Source organism: Mastomys coucha, unplaced genomic scaffold (genome assembly GCF_008632895.1).
Source record: "Mastomys coucha isolate ucsf_1 unplaced genomic scaffold, UCSF_Mcou_1 pScaffold3, whole genome shotgun sequence".
Lineage (NCBI taxonomy): Eukaryota > Metazoa > Chordata > Mammalia > Rodentia > Muridae > Mastomys > Mastomys coucha.
Window position 1 is genome coordinate 20623978 of NW_022196909.1, and position 21425 is coordinate 20645402.

General features: G+C 36.5%; 1 protein-coding gene across 2 annotated transcripts in view; it reads right to left on the bottom strand.

Moving 5' to 3' along the window:
* Window positions 1-12: 12 nt before the first annotated feature.
* Ascc3 (activating signal cointegrator 1 complex subunit 3) overlaps window positions 13-21425 on the bottom strand; it is a 267615-nt gene continuing 246202 nt past the window's right edge. For both annotated transcript variants that reach the window (XM_031347189.1, XM_031347190.1), the window contains 5 exons: window positions 12006-12157; window positions 10228-10375; window positions 6163-6372; window positions 1607-1782; window positions 13-781 (listed from right to left, as the gene is read on the bottom strand). In XM_031347189.1, coding sequence (XP_031203049.1) covers window positions 637-781; window positions 1607-1782; window positions 6163-6372; window positions 10228-10375; window positions 12006-12157 — 831 coding nt within the window. In that variant the 3' untranslated portion in view covers window positions 13-636. The remainder of the gene's footprint in view (window positions 782-1606; window positions 1783-6162; window positions 6373-10227; window positions 10376-12005; window positions 12158-21425) is intronic.

Here is a 21425-nt window from a genome sequence, read left to right on the forward strand (position 1 = left end):
GAGTAGCTTGTCTGGAAGGAGCACTTTAGATACTTTATTTCCACCAGTTACAGTGTTCATATTTTCCAAGATCAGTGTATGGTCTTTGAAAAATCATCATTGATCTCTGCAATATAATTTCATAACATATATTACTATCATTTATAAGAAATCTGTGAAGCTATTTCTCCATGTGATCAAACCAAAGTATGAATTTTGCTAATAAGATCAACTTTGTATCACGTCATAGAATTATATATTTTAAATTGCTTAAACTTTTAACCCGTCACACCACAAGGTAATTTTCCATAGAAAAAGGAGAAGCTGGTATTCATGTAAACAGTTCATCATGAGATGCAAAGTTTGATAACCCATAACTATCACCTCCAACATACACAACTTAGAAATGATACTATATGCTTACTTATCTTACATGTAAAGAAACCCACAAGTCTGTCACAAAGGCAGCAGCTCCTAAAAGGCCCCTGTGGCTGACATTGCTGGAATCACCACTGCAGCCTCTGTCAATGTCCTAGTTGTTTTGAGGTTGGACGTTGATTCGGCCAAGGCAGACTCTAAGTAATTAGACGTGTCCACGTGACTGAGCAGCCAAGACTCTCAGTCTCTTTGTTCAGATGGCCTGCTTGGGTCAGGACACTATACTGCCAAGTCAGTGAAGACATCGGAGTCCTTTGTGTTGATCTCTGTAGAAATGTTTGCTTTTGTGACATTGAGATAAATGTCATACTGCTGGTCTAGGCCGAGGTAACAGTCACTCATGAGATACAGGGTAAAGATGTATCTGAAAGATAAAGACAAAGTGCAGGATACGTGTGAGTGAGTATGAAGTGCACTATTGTATATAATATGCACCAATAAAAAATCTGGAGATGATAAAGTGTAAACTTGCAGCCAAGTTTTAATGTTTATTTATTTTTTAATTATTTTATTTATTTACATCCCAGTTACTCCCCCGCCACCCCCCAACCTCAGTTTCTCACCCCATTCTCCCTACCTTTTGCTCTGAGAGGGTGTTCCTCATCCCTAGGGCCTCAAGTCTCTCAATGATTAGGCACATCTTCTATTGAGGCCAGACCAGGCAGTCCTCTGCTATATGTGTGCCAGGGGTTTCAGACCAGCCCTTCTATGCTCCTGGTTGGTAGCTCAGTCTCTGGGATCTCCCAGGGGTCTGGGTTAGTTGAGACTGCTGGTCTTACTATTGGATCACCCTCCCTCTCAGTTCTTTGAACCCTTCCCCTAGCTTCTCTATAGGGGTCCCCAACTTCAGCGCAAAGGTTGGGTCTAAGTATCTGCATCTGTCTTGGTCAGCAGCTTTCCAGTGACTGGCCCAACGTGGGATCCCGCTCATGGGGGTACGCCAAGGGCTCACACTGTTACTAATGCTATGATGTGTTCACAGCATAGCATGGCTGTCCTCTGACAGGCCCTACCAATCTTTTTTTATTTTATGAAGCAAAGTTGGGATTAAGAATTAGTTTGAACACATATTTAAGCATGAGCAGTAATAGAGGTGTAGGGGAGAAGGTCATTAGTACAAATTCTAATCAACAAAGGTTTTTCAGGATAGACAGATCACTATCACTGTCTTGTATAAGGTCTGGCTTACCTTCCAGGTGTTTCAGGAGTAAAGAAAGAGATGGAAGCATCATGATGAGTTCGAACAAATCCTACTCGTTTTACAGCCATCAGCTCTCTCTTATCCACTTCTCCTAATATCAAAAACCATCCTTCGTCTTTTAATTTTGGAAATCGAGGAGTAACTGCGTGATTCTCATGTTTTCCCTGAAAACCAGAGAAAGAGATAAGACGTTACAAATGGCTATATTTTCTCCTCTGCTGGCTTTGGTTACAAGGTTATGCTGATTCACTCCTAGGCCATAAACCCACCAACTCCAGCACATCTATCGGGATGTTTTACTATTCCTTCTCATTTGGTTTCAAGTTAACAAATGAACAAATAGCCAAAAAGCAAAACCCAACTAATGACCTAGGCCCAAGCAGTCAAGTCCCAACAAAAAAGAAACAATAAATATAAAAAATCATGGTAATGTGATTTCTGGGAAAACTGGTCAATTCTAAAATTACAGATTCCAAAGAAAAGAAAATTAGATACAATCCTCCAAAAGATCATTTAAATGAAGTATTCTAGGAATATTTAATGATATAAAATTCTTGAGGTCATCAAATAATTTTATGTCACTGAATACATTAAAAATAATTCAAACAAGCTGCTGAATGAATTAAGGAAGAAAGTACAGGATGTGCCAGAGGCACTCAAGTGGATGAAAAGCTTATGAAGATCTGAGTTTGGATTTCCAGTATCCACGTATAAAATGTTGGGCATGGTGGTACATGCCTTTAATTTCAGAACTGGAGAGGTGGAGACAAGAGCATCCCCAGGGCTTGCGATCTAGTTTAGCTACTCAGTAAGCCCTAAGGCCAGGAAGACATCCTACTAAAAAAAGTGACGTGGAAAATAAGGTGGATGGCTCATGTGGAATAGCACCCAAGGCCTCCACACAGCTCACAGGTATCAATTCCACCTGTTTGCATAAGTACATGCACATCATTAACCACTTCCTAAAGTAAAACACAGAAATTAAAATTAGAGAAATATTCAAAGCAATTAGAATTTTTTGAAAATTAAGCACAATAAGTCAATTAAATTCAATGAAAAATTTGCCAATAGAATGGATTAGGTGTAAGACAGAACACCAGAACTACAGGACTAGACAAATTAGAATACTCAGACAATGACAAAAATAATGAGAAAATATAAATGGAACACAAATAAATCTATGGGATATTATCAAAAGACTAAATATATAAATTAGGGTCACAGGAGAAAGATGAGCTAAAGGTACAGAAAATATATTTAATAAAAACAGCAGATTTTCCAAATTTAGGGAAAGAGATGTCTATGTAGATACATGAGGCATTCAAAATGCCAAGCAGACAAGAAAGGACCTTTCCTATGCCATATTAGAGCTGACATATTAAATGTATAAATGAAAAGAAAGAACCAAGTCACTTAACAAAGCTGAGTGCATCAGGAGAACCGATGATTTCTGGAGGGAAATGTAAAACCTACTAGAATATATAAGAGGCTACTTTAAGTTCTGAAAGACAGTACCGGTCAATCCATACCACAATATCCAGCACTTTTTAGAGTCAAAGTAAGGAAAAAGGAAAAAGTTTCCATGCAAAATACAAACTAAAGGGATTTGCTGAGAGAATCCTTTGGTATAGAGCATGGTAACACACCCATGGGCAAACTATAGACCATGCTAGAAGAGCAGTTCTAATAAGAAAGTTCTAATAAAAAATTAATAAAATTAATAATAATAAAGTTCTAATAAGTTTCAATAAGAAAGCACTAAACATTACAAAATCAGTGACATGACAGAAATTAATACACACCTTTCAACAGTAACCGAATGTTAATGGTTTCAATTTTCCAAAAGAAAAGAATCGAAGACTGGATTTAAAAATCAGTCCAGGGCCTGGGGAGATAGCTCGGTGGGTAAAGAGTTTGCTGGGTAAGCATGAAGACTGGAGTTTGAATGGTCAGGACCCATATAAATGCATGGTGCCTGTAGCGGCCCACTTAAATCTTAGCACTTAAGCAGAAACAAGGAATTCTTGCAGGTTAACTTGGTAGACGAGCTGAATCAGTAAGTATTGGGTTCAAGTGAGGGACCTTGAGTCAATATATAAGGTTAGGAGTGATCAAAGAAGACATCCAATATCATGTCTCTTGTATCCCCCAAAAGATTCATATATTTGTTGCCTCTAATAAATCTAATTATCAGACATACACATCCTTAGTTTGGTGAAAGGATGCGTGTGTGTGCGCACACACACACACATATATGACTAAACGCTCATGAAACAAGTGATCTACTAGGTGTGGCTACTGCTGAAAAAAATAGTTTTCTAACTACAATTAATGAGAAGAGGTAAAGAAGGTCACTCTACAACAATAAAGGGAGCAATCCACCAAGGGGATATTCAGTGCTAAAGATACACATAGGAAACACTGATATATGCAAGTTCATAAACAAAAACGAAGGGGTGCAAGTTAATTTCAATATACTAACAGCAGCAGGTGACTTTGGTCAGATCCTCTAAACAAAAGAAACAACCACAAAAACCACAATTGAAGATACTGTAGAACAAATAGACTTAAGACACATGTAGAGAATTTTCTATCAAATACTGAAGATGCTGCTTGTCTCCGAAGATCATAGAAGTTTCTCTAAAATAGCCCATGTATTAGAGCAGGAAAAAAATTATTAATAGAAGAAAACTGAAGTAATTTATTGCATTTTGTGACTAGAAAAAGTAAAGCTAGAAATCAATAGTAAGAGAAATTAAAGAACATATACAATCTCACTAAAAATGAACAACACATTATTGAAACAGAAGATTCTCTGGCTGAAAAAACAAGGTGAGGAATTATAAAGCCACTATAATTAGATGAAATGAAAGTAGAACACAGCAGAACCTCTTAAATAAAATTCAAGTAGTTCCAAGAGAGGAGTTTACCGCTATATCTAGCCACAATAAAAATCAGAAAATATTAAATAAATGACTTAATAAAGCACCTTAAGGTCTTAGAAAAACAAGAACAAGTCAATCTTCAGAGTAGATTAGATGGAAAGAATAACTATCAGGGCAGAAAAGAATGAGATGGAAATAGGAAAGAAATCAATATAAAGAAGCAGTGAAACAGAATCTATGAAGAGATAAACAAGATAAACTTGACAAATCTTGAGAAAAGCAGAGCTATAGAGAAGAACCAAACTGCTGAAAATAGAAATGAAAACGGGATACTGCAATAGGTATCAGTAAAATTCAGCCATACCTAAAAATTAAAAAAAATCCCAAATTCCAACAGATCTAGAAAGAAACTACAGAAGAAATGGACAATTTTCCTGACATGTGACCTGCCAATCGATGGGATGGAAGCAGTGAGTGGTAAGACAGCCAGCTACACACAGCCAGGCGCCCGCTCGGATGGATCGCCTGCTGAATGCTGCCAGACCTTAAGAACTAACACCAAGCTCCTCAAACCATTTCAGAAAAGGGACAAGGACTACAAAGCATGTTCCAGGACCACCCACCGGGGAATCGAAACTGTAAGTTTAGCAATTTGTACCATATATAACTTGTTACAATCCATGATTGGATGTATATATGTAACACTTAAAGTTTATTTTGGTATTGATTTCTATAAAGATCATCTATTTGTAAGACAATGATCTTATGACATAAATATACTAATACCAATAAGCTCTTCATTAGACTTGACATTGTTCCAGAGGCAGGTAGTTTTTTTTTTTGAATAATGGTAGTTGCAAATTGTTTTTTTTTTTTTTTTTTTTTTTTTTTTTTTTTTTTTTTTTTTTTTTTTTTTTTAGCACAACTAAATCTATTTTTAAAAGAGGAATATTAGGGTAATTTCACCATGATTTGATTTTTACAATTATTGCTATTCTTCATGTATGATTATTAACAGACTTCTAATTCGGGATAGTTACAAAGCCTGAAAATGTTCACAGTAAAGCCTTGCAATGCCAGAGGTGAACAATTTATATTGATAATTTTTTTTTCTGTTAGAAATCAAACAAAAGGGACAGTACTAGGATTTCAAAACAATACGAAGTCACTGCCCATTTTGTGCGTGGAAATGGAGAGCAAAAGCTGCTAGTAGAAACCTTATTCATCAGGGCATACTTTTGATCAAGCAAGGCCTGAGCCCACTAGGCTGATGCACATCAAGATACTCCAGGGCACTGCTCTGTAAGAGTTTAACGTCCTTAAAAATCCTGTGGGACACTAAGGTATCAGATCTCGGAGATTTTGTTTTGGTTAGTGTGGAGTGGGGCCAAGGAATCTTTCCTTTAAAAGCAGTCCAGCTATAAGAATCTGCTTGTGAGTAGTGCTACAGGCAATGTAAGGTAGAGGGCTATGCTGACATAAAAATGACACATGAGGAGAACTGATTAATTTCAAAAGATTGATGCTCGCTGCTAATGCGAGTTGAGAAAGCAGGATTCATGAATGACACGATCACATTAGCAATAGAAAAGATATGTGTGGTGGTGCATGTGAATACTTGGTGTGAAATATTTGAGAATGGAAACCAAATACTACAACCTTTTGGAGCCCCAAATGGACTCTCTGTAGGCTGACTTGAAGCACATACTCCTGATCAGCATGCAACTTGATCCATTTGTTTTCATCCCGTTTGTCTGCAGTCAGAGTTGAGATGGAGAGTTCATTATGTCCTTCAACTAAGTCATCCCATGAGCCTTTAACACTTATGCCAACATTTATCACTGGCAAGCGAGATAAGAAATTCCACGCCTGAATGAAAAAGACAAATAATAAAGGAACTATTAGTGGAAAATGCAGTGAACAACTAAGAAATGGTGTGCTTCTATAAGTCATCCTTCGAACTTTGAGATGAAATCTGTTGATGCAGCTGTTGAAATTACACAGAGATCCTTTATACTTTACTCAGCTTTATACTACTAGGACACTGCCAATGATATGACCCATTTATCTACTCAGATTTTATTAGCTCTTTTTTTATATTTGTATATGGGGAAAGAGAATACTTTCAGTTTTTTCCCTAATCAACTGAAAAAAGACTTATTACGATCTAAACTTTTATCTTTATTGTTAATCTTTTTTTAAAAAAATTTTTAGATATTTTCTTTATTTACATTTCAAATGTTTTCCCCTTTCCTGGTTTCCCCTCCAAAAACCCTCCTATTCCCTCCTGCTCTCCCTGCTCACCAACCTGGCCCTGGCATTCCCCTACACTGGAACATAGAACCTTCACAGGACCAAAGGCCTCTCCTCTCACTGATGACTGACTAGGCCATCCTCTGCTACATATGCAGCTGGAGCCCTGAGTCCTATAATCATGTGTACTCTTTGTTTGGTGGTTTAGTCCCTGGGAGCTCTCGGAGTACTGGTTAGTTCATACTGTTCTTCCTCCTATGAGGCTGCAAACTCCTTCAGCTCCTTGGGTCCTTGTCTAGTTCCTTCACTGGGGACCCTGTGCTCAGTCCAATGGTTGACTGCTATCATCCACCTCTGTATTAGTTGGGCACTGTCAGCCTCTCAGGAGATAGCTATTATCAGGCAAGCACTTGTTGGCATCACAATAGTGTCTGGGTTTGGTGATTGTATATGGGAAGGATCCGCAGGTGGGGCAGTCTCTAGATTGTCATTCCTTCAGTCTCTGCTCCATAGTTAGTCTCTGTAACTCCTTCTGTGGATATTTTGTTCCCCCCTCTAAGAAAGATCAAAGTATCTACACTTTGGCCTTCCGTCTTCTTGAGTTTCACGTGGTTTGTGGATTGTATCTTGGGTATTCTGAGCTTCTGGGCTAATATCCACTTATTGAGTAACTATTGGCCATACTAAAAAGTGATTAAAAATGTTTACCTGTAACATTTTTGTTTCAGGTACTATGCATGAATTTTAATGTGGAGAGTATTACCTGGGATAAAACTTGAAAAGAAATTGATGCTACTATCTTTCTTTAAGCAACTTAATGAAACATAATGATGATACATGTTTTTGGAGGGTGTTCAACATTCTAAATTTATTCTGAATAGTGAAATAGTGTAATAGCTATAATTTATAGGGAGTCCTATAATTCTGGAGGTCCTAGAAAATTTTTTTTGCACTAATATTCTGACAGTACTTAAATTCTAACAGTTATTAAACCAACACATATTTTGCCACTTTATTCTTCCTCTTTAAGACACTTAAATTCTACATTGCTCAACAATGTAGAATGAATGAATAAAAATCTAGACCCCTGGAAACCATGTCATAAGAAACTCAAGGTGCTAAGGTAATTGTCATCTTTTGTAACATTTACAGATACTTCCTAATGTAGTTTAAAAATTACATGAGCACTTTCACTTTGGTTTCTTTTGAGTCCTTAGTGTACATTACAGTTTTTCTTATAGACTTTAATTGCTTGTTCACTATGGTTTTAGTGGTGCGGAGTATATGTAATTAAAATAAAGCCCTGTATATAATTGAAATAAAGTCATGATGAGCCAAACCATCCTCAGGAATTAAAACAACAAAACCAACCCCACCCCGCCCCAAACAAAACACCACCACCAACAAAAAAGTTAGTTCAATGAAGATTTTCAGTGTAACCTCTATCCTATAACTTTTTCTTGTGAATTTGAAATTATGCCTAGAACTAGATTCTGAAATAGCTTTAGCATGTAGTTTAAGTACACATGATAGACAAATCCCTGCCAGAATCAGCAGTCATGGAGCAGAGAAACTGCACTACTGATTGGTTAGAATGTAAACACGGTCAAGGAGACACATAAATATCAGCTGGGTACTTATTTAATAACACATATAAACTTTATTATTATTATTTTTACTCACACAGTAAAATTAGTCACTGATACAATGTTTTCTGTTTTTAGCAACTCTATGAATTTTACTCTACAATGCTCTTAAAAGTCTTATCTGGATTTTATATGTATTAAATATTTTGGAAATATTAATTATTTTCAGTCTATAATGTGTATACATTTACTGAGTATATATATGCACATATATACACACATATATATATGTGTGTATGTATAAACAGCTATCATCTATCTACCTATCTGTCTATCTATCTATCTACCTACTTATCATCTACCTATCATCTACCTATATATTATGAACTATTTTTAAAGAAACTGCTCAGACATTTCAATACCAGCCAAACATATTTATCTGAGGATTAATCTTCATCTATTGAATCAGGCAAGATCACTGCCATGCATACAATTATTTAATTAGAAGCCAAATCCTCTGCCAGCCAGCAGCCGTTCCAGGCATACTGATGGGGTAGGAGATGCAAATCTCACAGTCGTACTGCTTTTTCTCATTACTACTGCAATTAGCACTTAAATTGATGCTTTAAACATACTAATTTCTGGAATAATTCAGGATTTGTATGTTACCTGGGATCGCCTCACTGCAGAGCCGACACCAGATTGCTCTGCAAATTGAAGCACTTTTGAGCCAAATAACCATCATCATATCAGACAGAGCCAATTTGCATTTGGTTTTAAAGATAACAGAATGGCAATTTATGCAAATAAATTAAGTAAGTTTACTTCTGAGTTCTCCCTCAACTAATTATAACAATGTCCTAATTTTTCGTCACATCTAAAACTTGGCTTGAAATCAGTGTATGTTATGTGAGAAATCTGTTGTTGCTAACAGTAGTCTTTTTTGAATTTAAAGATGTTTTTATTCATAATTTTGATGGTAATTTTGTTAGAAAGATAGGTATTTATCATGAATATTTACATAATGATTTGTGTCAATTTGGGGTTCAACAGAAACTGAACAATCAGACATTCATGACTGTTACACTTTTACCAAGTCTAGCTTTAAAGTTTTGCTTTGAAAATAAAAGAGAAATGGTATAGAAGTTCCTCTCAGTACTTGAAGTTTCAGACTAATACATCAATTGTGATGAACTCCTGAATACTTACTTTACAACTTCAAGATAAAATGCTAATAACTTAAAAGTACAGCTAAATATTTCCGGCATCATTCATTCATGTTTTTGGTTTCCAAAAGATTGGCTAGATGACTTACTCTGCCTTTTACAGCATCAACTTAGCCCTCTATATAAGTCATCTAGTTTGATTGTTTGAAAGAGTATCTTATAATTTAGGAATAAAATATTGATTAAAGTAAGACATAAGACATAAACAAGCAATTGAGGGGATTATATATATATTGAGTCACAAACCCTCCAAAATGAAATTCAAAGTCTTTGCTCTCTGTAATTATACCATTATGTTTTCATAAGAGACTCTGTACATACAAAGTTAGAAAACTTTGCATGTACAGTAAAATATGGCAAGATACAACAGTCTCAACTTTAACCTGAGGTAATATTCCCCGGCTTGTGGGGCACTACAGCTTACACAATGCCACATGTGCATACTGTGCATCTAGAACCAAGGCTGCGGTGAAGTTGCGAGATGAAATTGGGGTGAGCACTGCCTAGAACGCCTCAGATGCATTAAATGTTTGATCTTCAATTAGTTTTTGATCATTATTTATTCAGAAACTCTTTACTGTTACCAAATTTTTATGATCCCATTGTTGAAAAGGCTGTGTTCTTAGGAAACTCTCAATAGGAAGAGGAACTGGGTATACCTGCTTTGTTTTCGCAGGCTGTAACTCCTTTTCTACCATGGAGCTGAACACATGGTCTTTCCCTTCACAGGCATGGATCAGCTCAGGAAGGCACTCAATGGATGTTCGGCACTTAGCATGTGGGCTCTTTACAGGTGATTTCCATTTCCTATAAAATAATATACACCAATAAAATAATTCTTTCATAGTCAGATGATGACAGTGGTTTTAACAGCTTCTTTAAAGTAAATATACATTTTGTAAGCTACTATGCTAACTTTTAGATACCACACAGTATGTTCTCGAAGCTATCACTACCACTATATGAAACATGAAAACTAAGTCATACATGAGCTCAGTAAATATTTAGGGTTTAACAGACAGTGGGTATTTACATAAACACAGGCCACCTAGATCTTAGTGATAAGACAGAGATGAAACCTAAATCATACTCATACTCTTAAGGATTTCTAGAAAACTGGATTGAACTTGCTAGGCCCCAGGTTGAAATCTAGGTTTTGTAACATTCAATGATGCAGGGAAAGGATCCTGAGACAGTCAAGCCACACATGGATGTCTTCCGCCTCTTATCACTAGCTACTAGTATGGCTTGCACTAAGCATGTGTGTTTCAGGGATATCAATCACATGGTCGACTCATCTTGGAGTTATGTGGCCCAATATTTGAGTGAAAAGAGACTTTACTTAAGGGACTTCATGTATGCCTGGATTTTTTTTTTTTTGGACAGGGTCTCTTGTTTTGGCTAACCTTCAACTTGATATGTGGCTAGGGATGGCTTCGAACTCCTGATCTTTTTGCCTTCAACTCATGATTGCTGTACACTAATAGGACTGATTTATATACTGTTAGGTATTAAACTTAGGGCTATTTGCTTGCTAGGCAGGCATTCTTATCAACTGAGTTACATTTGTACCCATGCCTGAGGATTTGTTACTATCTGTATTTACAGTACCTGACTGCAGTCCCTTTCCCAGCTGACAGGTTTACAAACGCACACAATGGCAAGTATGATGCAGACTGTTTTGTTGATTGTATGAAGACAAAATGACATTTTGGCTTAAAAGTGTCTCTCAACTCATGTAAAACACTGGTGTGAAGGAAATATTTCATTTAAACACTGCCAACATTCATGTATATGTATTGTTTTCCCTCTGGCTAAAGTGTTTATACTATTACATGACACCTAAGGGTAAGAAGTTTGATGCTAACATAAACTCTTTTTTTTATGCACATTTGAGCTCCTCGAATATAAAGCAACATTTATAAACATTTCATATATGTACAATTTTCATTTGAAAACAGATTGCTGATTCCAAATAATAATAGAAAATCAGAATTTGAGTTATTAATGTCTTCTTAAATGTAAACTATTACTGTAAGGGAATAAATTCAATTGAAACAGACAAAACCAACCAAAGCTGCTAAGGGGAAAGATTTAAATATGAAGAAGTTAAACTTTCTGTTCCTCTTAGAGCTGGAAGTCCAATTCCAAGGGAGGATATTATCACACAGGCCACACTTTTCTCTCTCTGCAAAATCATTATTTTTAACCTGCAAGAATTAATGTTTAGGCACCACATGAAACTGCAGTGGTTACGAGCACTTAGAGAACGCTGCCTTTGTGGCTAGTGTGGAACACAGTGGTGGGGATCAAGCATGGCATGTTGAACCATTGGGTTAGATTTTGGCAGCCCCTGTCCCTATTCCAACAAAAACCAAACCAAACCAAAAAACCAGACTGTTTTTAAATTAAAATAATTACAACGAAAAACAATTACCTGAAAAGGTGAAGATGGTGCTGTTCTATGTTTGGTATTGTAAGAAGAGAAGAGTCCTCTAGCCATCGGCCTTGGATGACCATCTGAATCAGGTGGGTGATATTCAGGGCAGTCACTAGCCATCCCTGGCTCGCAGCCACATCCAGCATTGCCTGCATAGGGAAGATCATGCAGCAAGTCTGTCAGGACACTTGTTCTCTCCACTAGGAATCATGTTATCTTCAACAACAACAACAACAACAACAACAACAAGTAGGAAAATCAAGTATTATATCTTAACATTCCTATGTATCAGAATAGGTACTAAAAAGCAAGCTATAGTTGAGTGCAGGAACAAACTGAATCCCCCACAGGAGGGTCAAATATAAGCACTGAAGAAGTGAAAAAAGTTCTTTCTCCAATAAAAAAAAAAATGTACTTTTTTTGAGTAAATACTTGCCCAACTCACTGAATCTAGAACATTTAAAATGTAAATTTCAGTCTTACAAATGTAAAATCAGTAACTGGGAAATAGGTTTTCTTACTGAACATATATTTTCTTGACAGAGCAGGTAAAAGCTATAGGCTGACTCACTGTTAACGACAACACGCCCCACTGTATGGGAAACTGCCTGTGGTTTATGTGCAGTGATGGCAGCTATCCATATTAGCCTATACATCTAATCTAATGTTTTATGGACAAACAAAAGGCTGCATTTGCTTAAGGCAAAACTAAACAGTGAAATCTTATTTAAACAGAGGAGAAGTTTACACAGGCAAAGTGATTTCAATTAAATTAGATTCTGCAGCATGCTGACTGAGAGACATGTAAGTTAATATACTGGAAATTACATTATACAGTTTTAGATTTTACTAACTTGTTTTGGGATATAATTATCAAACTACTGCAATGATATTTTAATAGTAAATATCCTACTGACAGTAAGATATAATAAAATGTTGTGCAAAGACTGTTTTTAGAAATCATTTTTTAAGATATGTGCCATGCTACCCACTCTGTGAACTTAGTATGCACATATTCATCCAAGCTTTAAATTTCCACCCATGTTCTATAATTCATAAAAAAAAAATACTTAGAAAAACTGGTCAAGTTAAATTAACAATCTTCTTATGAACAGTATAGGGAAATGGACCAGGGTCTCTGGATATGATGCTCAGTATGACAGAATGATCAAACTGGTTATTAGCATCTGTTGGGCTGCTAGCTATACAGCAAAAGCCTGGATATAGATAGAATATATTTGCATACATGTATATGTATATATGTACGTATGAGCACACGTGAACATTCAGGTACACATGAACTTGTTTGGAACTCTGAACAGAAAAAAGGTATGAGCAACTGTACTAATGCAATACAATGATGCTTTTAGAACTTATAAAATGAGGACTAACAAAGACATTTACTTTTGATTGTTTGTAACTTAACTAAAAATAAATTCTAGAACAAAAGCTCACATCTACAGTTGGATGAATTAGCCATTTTTTTTAAGTTTGAAGTTTTCAGTATGAAGTTGAAAGATTTCATAAAATTTATGAGTGTTCTCCACAAATTTTTATTGTATGATCCTGATGTGAAAATAAACACACATACCCACACCCACCAATAAAACAACACAAAAACACACAAAGTAAGTGCTTATGTAAAGTGAAAAGTCCTATCTTGAACTGAAACTCATCTTTAAATTAAAGAAAAGAAAGGGATGATATGAAGGGTTTGCAACTGCACAAATGTGCAGAACGAAACACTGCTACAAAGCTGTCTGTCAAGCACGGCCTAGTGCTACTGCTCTTTTTCACTCCTTAGCCCCTAGCTTCATTGTCTCAGAAGCCTCCATTTATTCTCATTCTAATCCAATTTTCTTTAATACTTAATTTTCTTACTAAAATGAATTTCTAAAGAGGTAAACCTAATCAGCCCATTCTTCTACTTAGATATGTTCAATGACACTGCACTACGTCTTAAACCAAAACAGGCACACATCTTTGTAAAGTACCTCTATATCTACTGTCTCTCTTTTCTCTCTTGTCACTTTGCCCACTATGCTCTCAGTGGAGTAATACAAAATGACTGGTATTTGCCACACATCAGCTGTTAAATTTTAAAAAATGAATATTCTTCTTTTCCCTTTACACATGTGAAAATTCCTGTTCTGAAGCCTCTCTGATTCTTCCAGACAGGTATGGGCCTACTTGCCTCCTCTGCTTTTACTCTCAAGGAACCTGATTCTATTTTATTGGGATTCTTTGTTTGCACATTGTCCTGTAAACTATAGACTCCTTGTAATGACAATATGGAATCATTCTTTGTAACTCTAGTTTTAACACAGTGTATTCAATACATATTTGTTTTATTAAAGTAAAAAATCCAACTATAATGATTATAACAGTATGACTAAATTATTGACTCTATTAAAGGCAATATGAAAGAAAACACAAACTTTGATGTCAGACATAGATCTCAATTGCTTTTTATTTTTCCCTGTTTTTTTTTTCGAGACAAGGTTTCTTTATGGAACCCTGGCTGTCCTGGAACATACTCTGTTGACCAGGCCTCCTGAGTGCTGGGATTAAGGACATGTGTGACTACAGCCTGGCTTGGATACCAATTTTATCCCATTTATGACGTCTAAAAGAACGTTGTTTTATATTACTGAATCCAGAAGATGTTTTATGGGAGCAAAGAGAAACTATACAACATGAGAACACTAGGACCCAGCAGCTGTCTGCAACATAAAGGACATTAATGAACAGAGACTTACTTAAACATCATAGAACAGTACTTCCCCCAGCCTCCTTAGCAGGGATTTCCTTTCATCTTTTTGATGCCCACTTCTATACAGGGTGGGAGGAGCAGAGGAGCAGATGCATGGGCTGGGCATCAGGAGAGGTTTGCAATTACAAGAAAATCAAGGGACAAGGCAAAGGACTAATCCTGTTGTGCAGGACCAACTAAAAGAAGTCATGTGGAGTGGGAAGTCCATGCTACTACTGTTCAGACGTCTGTAACTGACAGTGCTAGGATGGGAGACTGGAGGGTCCTGGCAGCATGTGAGTGAACAGAGGAAGGACTCTGGGCCATACTTCCTTCAGTAATCTTTCTCAGGTGACTTCAGAGTGTGTCACAGAGAAGATAGCCAACCACAGAAGGTAATTTTGGCACATTGAGGAGAAAGCTATGATGATTCTTAGTACAGAGAAAACTATGGGTGGGTGAGTGTTTGTACGATGTTCTCTTAACAGGTTGGAATCCATTTCCATGCCTTGTTAGGGTGGAGTGTTATGGAGTGACTTCCAGCAATGAATTTATGTTTATAAAATTGGACAATTAAAACCATATCGTCGTAGAAACAGTAAGAATGTCAGTTATTTACTGAAGAGAGGTGAGCTGGGAGTTGACAAAATAATTTTTGGACACATTTTAGTGGAGATGAACTATGAAGCCAGGTGGGCTATTGAAGTGAAAATAAGATCCACAGGGAGTACAGGCTACAGGAGACCTCAGAAATCTAGGACAAAAGAGGGTAACCAGAAAGTTACAATGAGCGGCACAGCTAGTCAAGGCATCAATACAAGAGTAGGGTAGATGCAAGACCAGAGAGATAGGAAGGATGACACTGGGGGCCATTTGAGTGTGCCCTCTAGGACACTGGGATTAGAACAGACATTTGCTAATGCTTGCTATTTGTCAAACAGTCTACTAGCAATTTTTTATGTGACATTAAATATGTCACATAATTAAATACATTTTATAGATGAAGAGTTTGTTGCTCAGAGAGAGAAAGAAACATATCTGAGACTACAACGTTTTAGAAAATATGTCTGGTTAGGATTCAAGTTCTGGGGAGCTTAGCTCCAAAGGTATTACTGTAATTAGTGTAGTATAAAGCCTATGAAATTCAGAATAAAGTGGAGGATGTGTAGATTTGAGTGGTGTTGTAATTCAGTACAACAGATCTTATAAGGAATGTGCATATCAGATCAAATGGAACTCCAAAGATGTTCCTCAATGAAAGCAAATAAAATCTTATTTCAGTATTTGTCACAGAAGGGTTCCAGGATCCATGAAAGATGCCAACATTTCTAGATATTTCCTATTTAAAATGGTAGTGTTTATATATAACATTATTTAGGATACCTAATAAACTGCACTGCTTCAGTAATGAGAAGAGAAAAAAGGCTATGCTCAGCACGGATGGGATTCTTCCAATTTTTTCATGCTATGGCAGGCGGAATATGTAGATATGGAAGTGGAAAGTAAAAAGGATGATGGGTACAGACTTCAGTGCAATTCACTGACACCTGACACTGGTTTACAGCTGGTGTGTTATGACAGACACAGCCCAATGGTTAGACCTGTTCTAACTGCAAGGTTCTGGGAAAATTAGCTAATTATCAAGGTTCATTTTCCACAGCTGAATAACTGCGTTTGATCTGTCACTTTTAAAGAGTTCTACCTTTTGTATACAGATGTACTACCCATTTGCTTCTATAACATTCATTTTCTAACTTTTTTGGTAGACACTAGTATTTCTAAGGTTATGTTCAGTAAACACCAAAAAAACTAGGCAGACCATTCTGCAGTCAGGGGATGAGGGTTACTACTGATAGTGTGTGTAGGGGTTTCAGAAAAGGACTTTTCTTGATCATAGAAGATTTCACAAAGAAAATCAGAAGAAAAGAAAGGAAATCTCTGCAGATTGAAGGTAATGCTTCTTGCTAGGAGGAAAAAAATGTAAGGGAACAGGAAAATATTTAGAAAAACTAAGTAGGATCAATGATAGAAAAAATCCTGGAATAGCCCTGCCTTCAACAGCATGAGTCTGTTGTGGATTCAACAGTATCTGGACATTATTTCTTGCAATAGTGAGTAATTCTGACCTGAAGGCAGAGAACTCAGATGTTGATAGTTACCCATGATGGTACAAGACATTAGCACACTCTGACACTAGTGTTGAAGTGGCTGGTTTAGGTACAATCATAAGGGGCCAGAGACTAAACTAAGAGAACAGGAAGGGGAGAAAAAAATCCTGATTACAAAACCAGAAATGCTCAGTCAAGTTGACTGATAAAGGCATTGTGAGAGAAGAGATCCAAATGAGATTATTCAGCTTCTGGGTGCGGCAGTTTGACATCATTCATATGCAGGAGTGTGGGTTGCAGGTGATTATGATGTTTAAAAAAACAACTGTTGAAGCCACTATGATGGAGCTGAAGATGGCAAAGGGACACTATGAATACTATTTGAGGAAGGTGCGAGAAAAGATTTCATTTAGGAAACAGATTAAAAAAAAAAAAGAAGAAATCTAATGTATTTCTAGCAGAAGCTGGCTCCCTAGAAGGAATTAGTTGAAGACACAAGAGGAAGCTAGCTTTTGTCACTACAGGACAGGAAGAACTGTTCCATGTGAGTTTCAGAGAAGAGAAAATTGAATTAGGCAGAATTCTCCTGGGTCTGCCTATGTCTGAGTGAGGGAGCAAGACCAGAAAGAAGATGAACCAAAGAGGCAGACTTCAGAAAAGACTGAGTATGCATACCAAAGGCATTTCATCTTCAAGGATTCCTGAAGTGATTCGTGGCATGCAAAGGTAAAGGAAAACAGAATGAACAATCTCGAGAGGAAAATTTGTTTAGTCATAGGCATGCTTGAAGATGTAGACAGACCTCGTGGGCTCAACATTTACTATAAATCCACCACAGAATTCCCTAATCTTCTCAGGTTTGATCTGAACAGTTAAACACAACTGGTTTTTTTAGTGGCAGAAAAAAATCAATTTATCCAAATATTTTTCATTTCATCTTCTATGACTAAGGATTATACTTTAAACAGCGAACATTTAAATTTATATTAAGTAATAGGAATCTCTTGCAATTATCGTGAAAACACCCAAATAGTGAATTATATAAAGCCATATTGTGTGCAAATGTTATGATGCAAATATTTGTATAGTATTGTACAAAGTATATAACACATTCACAAATAGCTTAGTTAAATCCTTACCAATAGCAACTGTGAGACCAACAGGGAAACAGAAGCTTACATAAGTCAGTCAATATGTAATAACACCCACAAGAGTGATGGAACCAATTCCACACCCGTGCTCTCTGCATGAAACTTCACTACCTCTGCTGACTTACACATATTTTGTCTTATTTCAAAAAGGATTTCAGTTGGCTCACATTTCTTCTTTCCCAAACATAGAAAATGAACATTAAATTTAAACAAAATGATGTCATTAAATAATTACTGTCTTTACAAATACATTTTGATAATACAAGTTTTGAAAACAAAATATTTGAATTAGTTTTAATCCATATAGCTACATCTCAATGTCTGATATTCAGGCCCTTATATTTTTTGAAATAAAACTCATTCTGGAATAAAAGAATCCAAGATAAAAATAGTAGGCACTAACACAACCTAACAAACACAACCACTGACATATATACTTTAAACAGAATAGTAAAAGAAAAGTACAAGGTCTATTATTAAAAATTTCTCCCCAAAACTAAACTTCTTTTAAAGAAATTTGTCAGTGTATGGGCTATAAAATGTGCAGAGTCCAGCATGTGACGCTCCAGCCCTGTGCTCCTGCTGCAGCACTCTGTAGACCTCACCTTGTCCTAGATTCTTCCTCCCTGTCAGCAAACCTTTCTCCCTGCACCATCTCTTTCATAGTCGAGACCACAAGCATATTAAAATCACCAGGACCACAGCTGAAATGACAGACCATGGTGCCACTTCTGCCCAAATTGAATAACATAAAGATAATTTTCTCTTATTAGATTTTAAAAGATTTATTTCATCCAGAATGAAAGAAAATTACATTAATGTAGAGAAATGAAGTTAATAGTGGAACATCATGGGAATGCAAATCACTACAGAAAGCTCATAAGACCAAAGAAAGTTGGAGGGACTTTCATAGTTAAGACAGACCAAGAGAGAAAGGGAAGTCAGATTAATTCATGCGGTATCCTCAATGACAGTATGAATAGGGGAAGAAAAGATAGTGTTAAATGTTAAAGGACTATGAATGATTATGAATTTTGGCTAATAATAACACATAAGTATCAGCTTATTAATTGTAATAAATATACTGTAGTAACATATGTGAGGATATTCAGGGAATCCTTGCAACCCTTCCTGGAAATCTCCCACTTAAGGATGGATCAGGCTGATTCTATTTAGCTTCCAAGATCAGACTAGACTGAGTACATTCAGAGCAGGAAGGTTTTACAAAACATTGAAAATATGGACTATTCTCAAATAAAAAAACTCATGAAAGAAAAAAACCCACAAATAAACATAACTAGGAACTCAGCGTAGGAGCTTATTAAAACTTCGGCTGTTAAGACTGTGAGCAAACACACTGCTCAGCTCACGAGCTCCTGGAGGTTTTGCAAAGATGGGAAGACCCCTGAGAATAGCTTTCTGGAAGAGACAGGCACGCTCATTTAAAGGATCAGGTCATGGGAAGTAAGGATACAATATTTTATCAATAATTAAAAAGGTGAAAGTACATTTATAAGATCTTTTTTCAATAGCAACAGTTGTTCATAGTAACTTTCTTCTGAACTTTGACCCCCAGAAGGTTAGCATTCAGGAAGCTCAGCTGCTGTCTAACAAACTTAATTAATCAAAAAGTCATTTCCGAGCTGTAACTATGAGTAAAAGCGCTTCAAGTGTGCTAGCAAGCCTACAAGTTAATCAAAATGCTAATGCAGTACAAATTAAAGTTGTGATTAACATTTCACAGTAGCTGCTTAAGTGAATTGATCACACAAATGGGTTAAGCATTACTCATTTCCTAAAGCCCCAGCCGGGAAAAGGGTTGCTCTGTGGGTGTGAGGACAGGAGCTGGGGATACAATGAGCCTTCACAACAGCATGGCACTGTCAATAAACCAGCCCTGAACTGCCTTACAAACGCTTACAGGTACAGTTACCCAGGAGGAAAAACAGCCTTCAGAATTATAATGTAGTCCCCAAAGGGAGACTGCTTGTAACTTCACAGTAGTAAATAAAGGTGGTATTAGACACCGTTATTTACACATTTGTATTAAATATACATTAGTACTATTCTGGGAGGTGTTAAGCCCGCTGGCTCTGTTACATCCCTAGTAAGTACGGAAGAGTTAAGATGTAGCTCTGACCATTTGGACTGAGTGTCCACTGCAGTGAGGATCTTTTCATTATAATGGTTAATTATAATAAATGATTAAGTTCATGCAGCCTGATCTGCTTTAAATCCTTTAGAGCAAGTCTTCAGCTAGCTTCTAGAGCAAGAAGGGCCTCTTGGTCTGCCCAGTGAAGAAAGCAGTCTGAATTAGACACAGTCCTGACCTTTTACCAGTTTCATAAGGTCACATCATGTTTTTAGCAGACATACTACACATGTTGACAGTTCACAATTAGGCAGCAGAAAATCTTTTAAGTTGTGGAAAAACACACATACACATGTACATACACACACACACACACACACACACACACTCTTCTTACCTTACCATCTCCTATTAAAGAATTAGAAAGAAAAAAATGGAAATATTTATTTTCTTTGTTTGTGATGAATGGATATTGCCTACAAAGCTACAATGGATCCTAGTCATATTCCCAGTTAGTAATGTTACAACTATCAGAAGTTCCCAGTATACCTTAGATATGAAACCTGGTATCACCTGACACAGACCTTCAAACCAGACATATTGTTTACATATAATCCACTTATCTTACTTTTATCAAAATGATCTGGCAAGATCTTCTGAAACTTACTGTGTCACCTACTTAAAGAAAATCCCATTTTGTCTAATTAGAAGCATTTAACATTTGAAAGGATTTAACTAAGAATACACCAAATTCACCTAACATTTGCAATATCAAAACATTCTTACAAGTATTGTATTAAGGATTACACCAAGTACTTCTTTTTTAAGCTTGGTAATACCTGGACTACTTTCACTGCTAATTGTACTTGGCTCTAAAAAGACTAACCCCCACTCATTCAGATGACAGCAACGTTTTTCAATGCATTCCTACCCCCAAGCCCATTCTAGTGGGCAGTAGGTAAACACATTCACCTTCCTCTATGGTGTTTGATTCTCTGGGAACCACATATTTTCACAAGTAACCTCCACAAACTGGAAATCATTTGCTAATGAGATCCAGACCCAGTACATTCATAGTTATACTATTTTTTCATTTAAAAGATAGTTTTTTTTTCATATTTCCCCCTTTTGTACATGGATATTTTCCCACATTTCCCCCACTGAATGTAACTTGGCTATTTTATTCTCTTATTCTAAAATATTCTAAAATATAGAGGTACACTTGTAGAAACATGTGTGAAGCTGGTGATGTAGCACAGTTGATAGTGCACTGGCCCTCAGATACCAGAGGTTCTAGGTTTGATCCACTGCAAC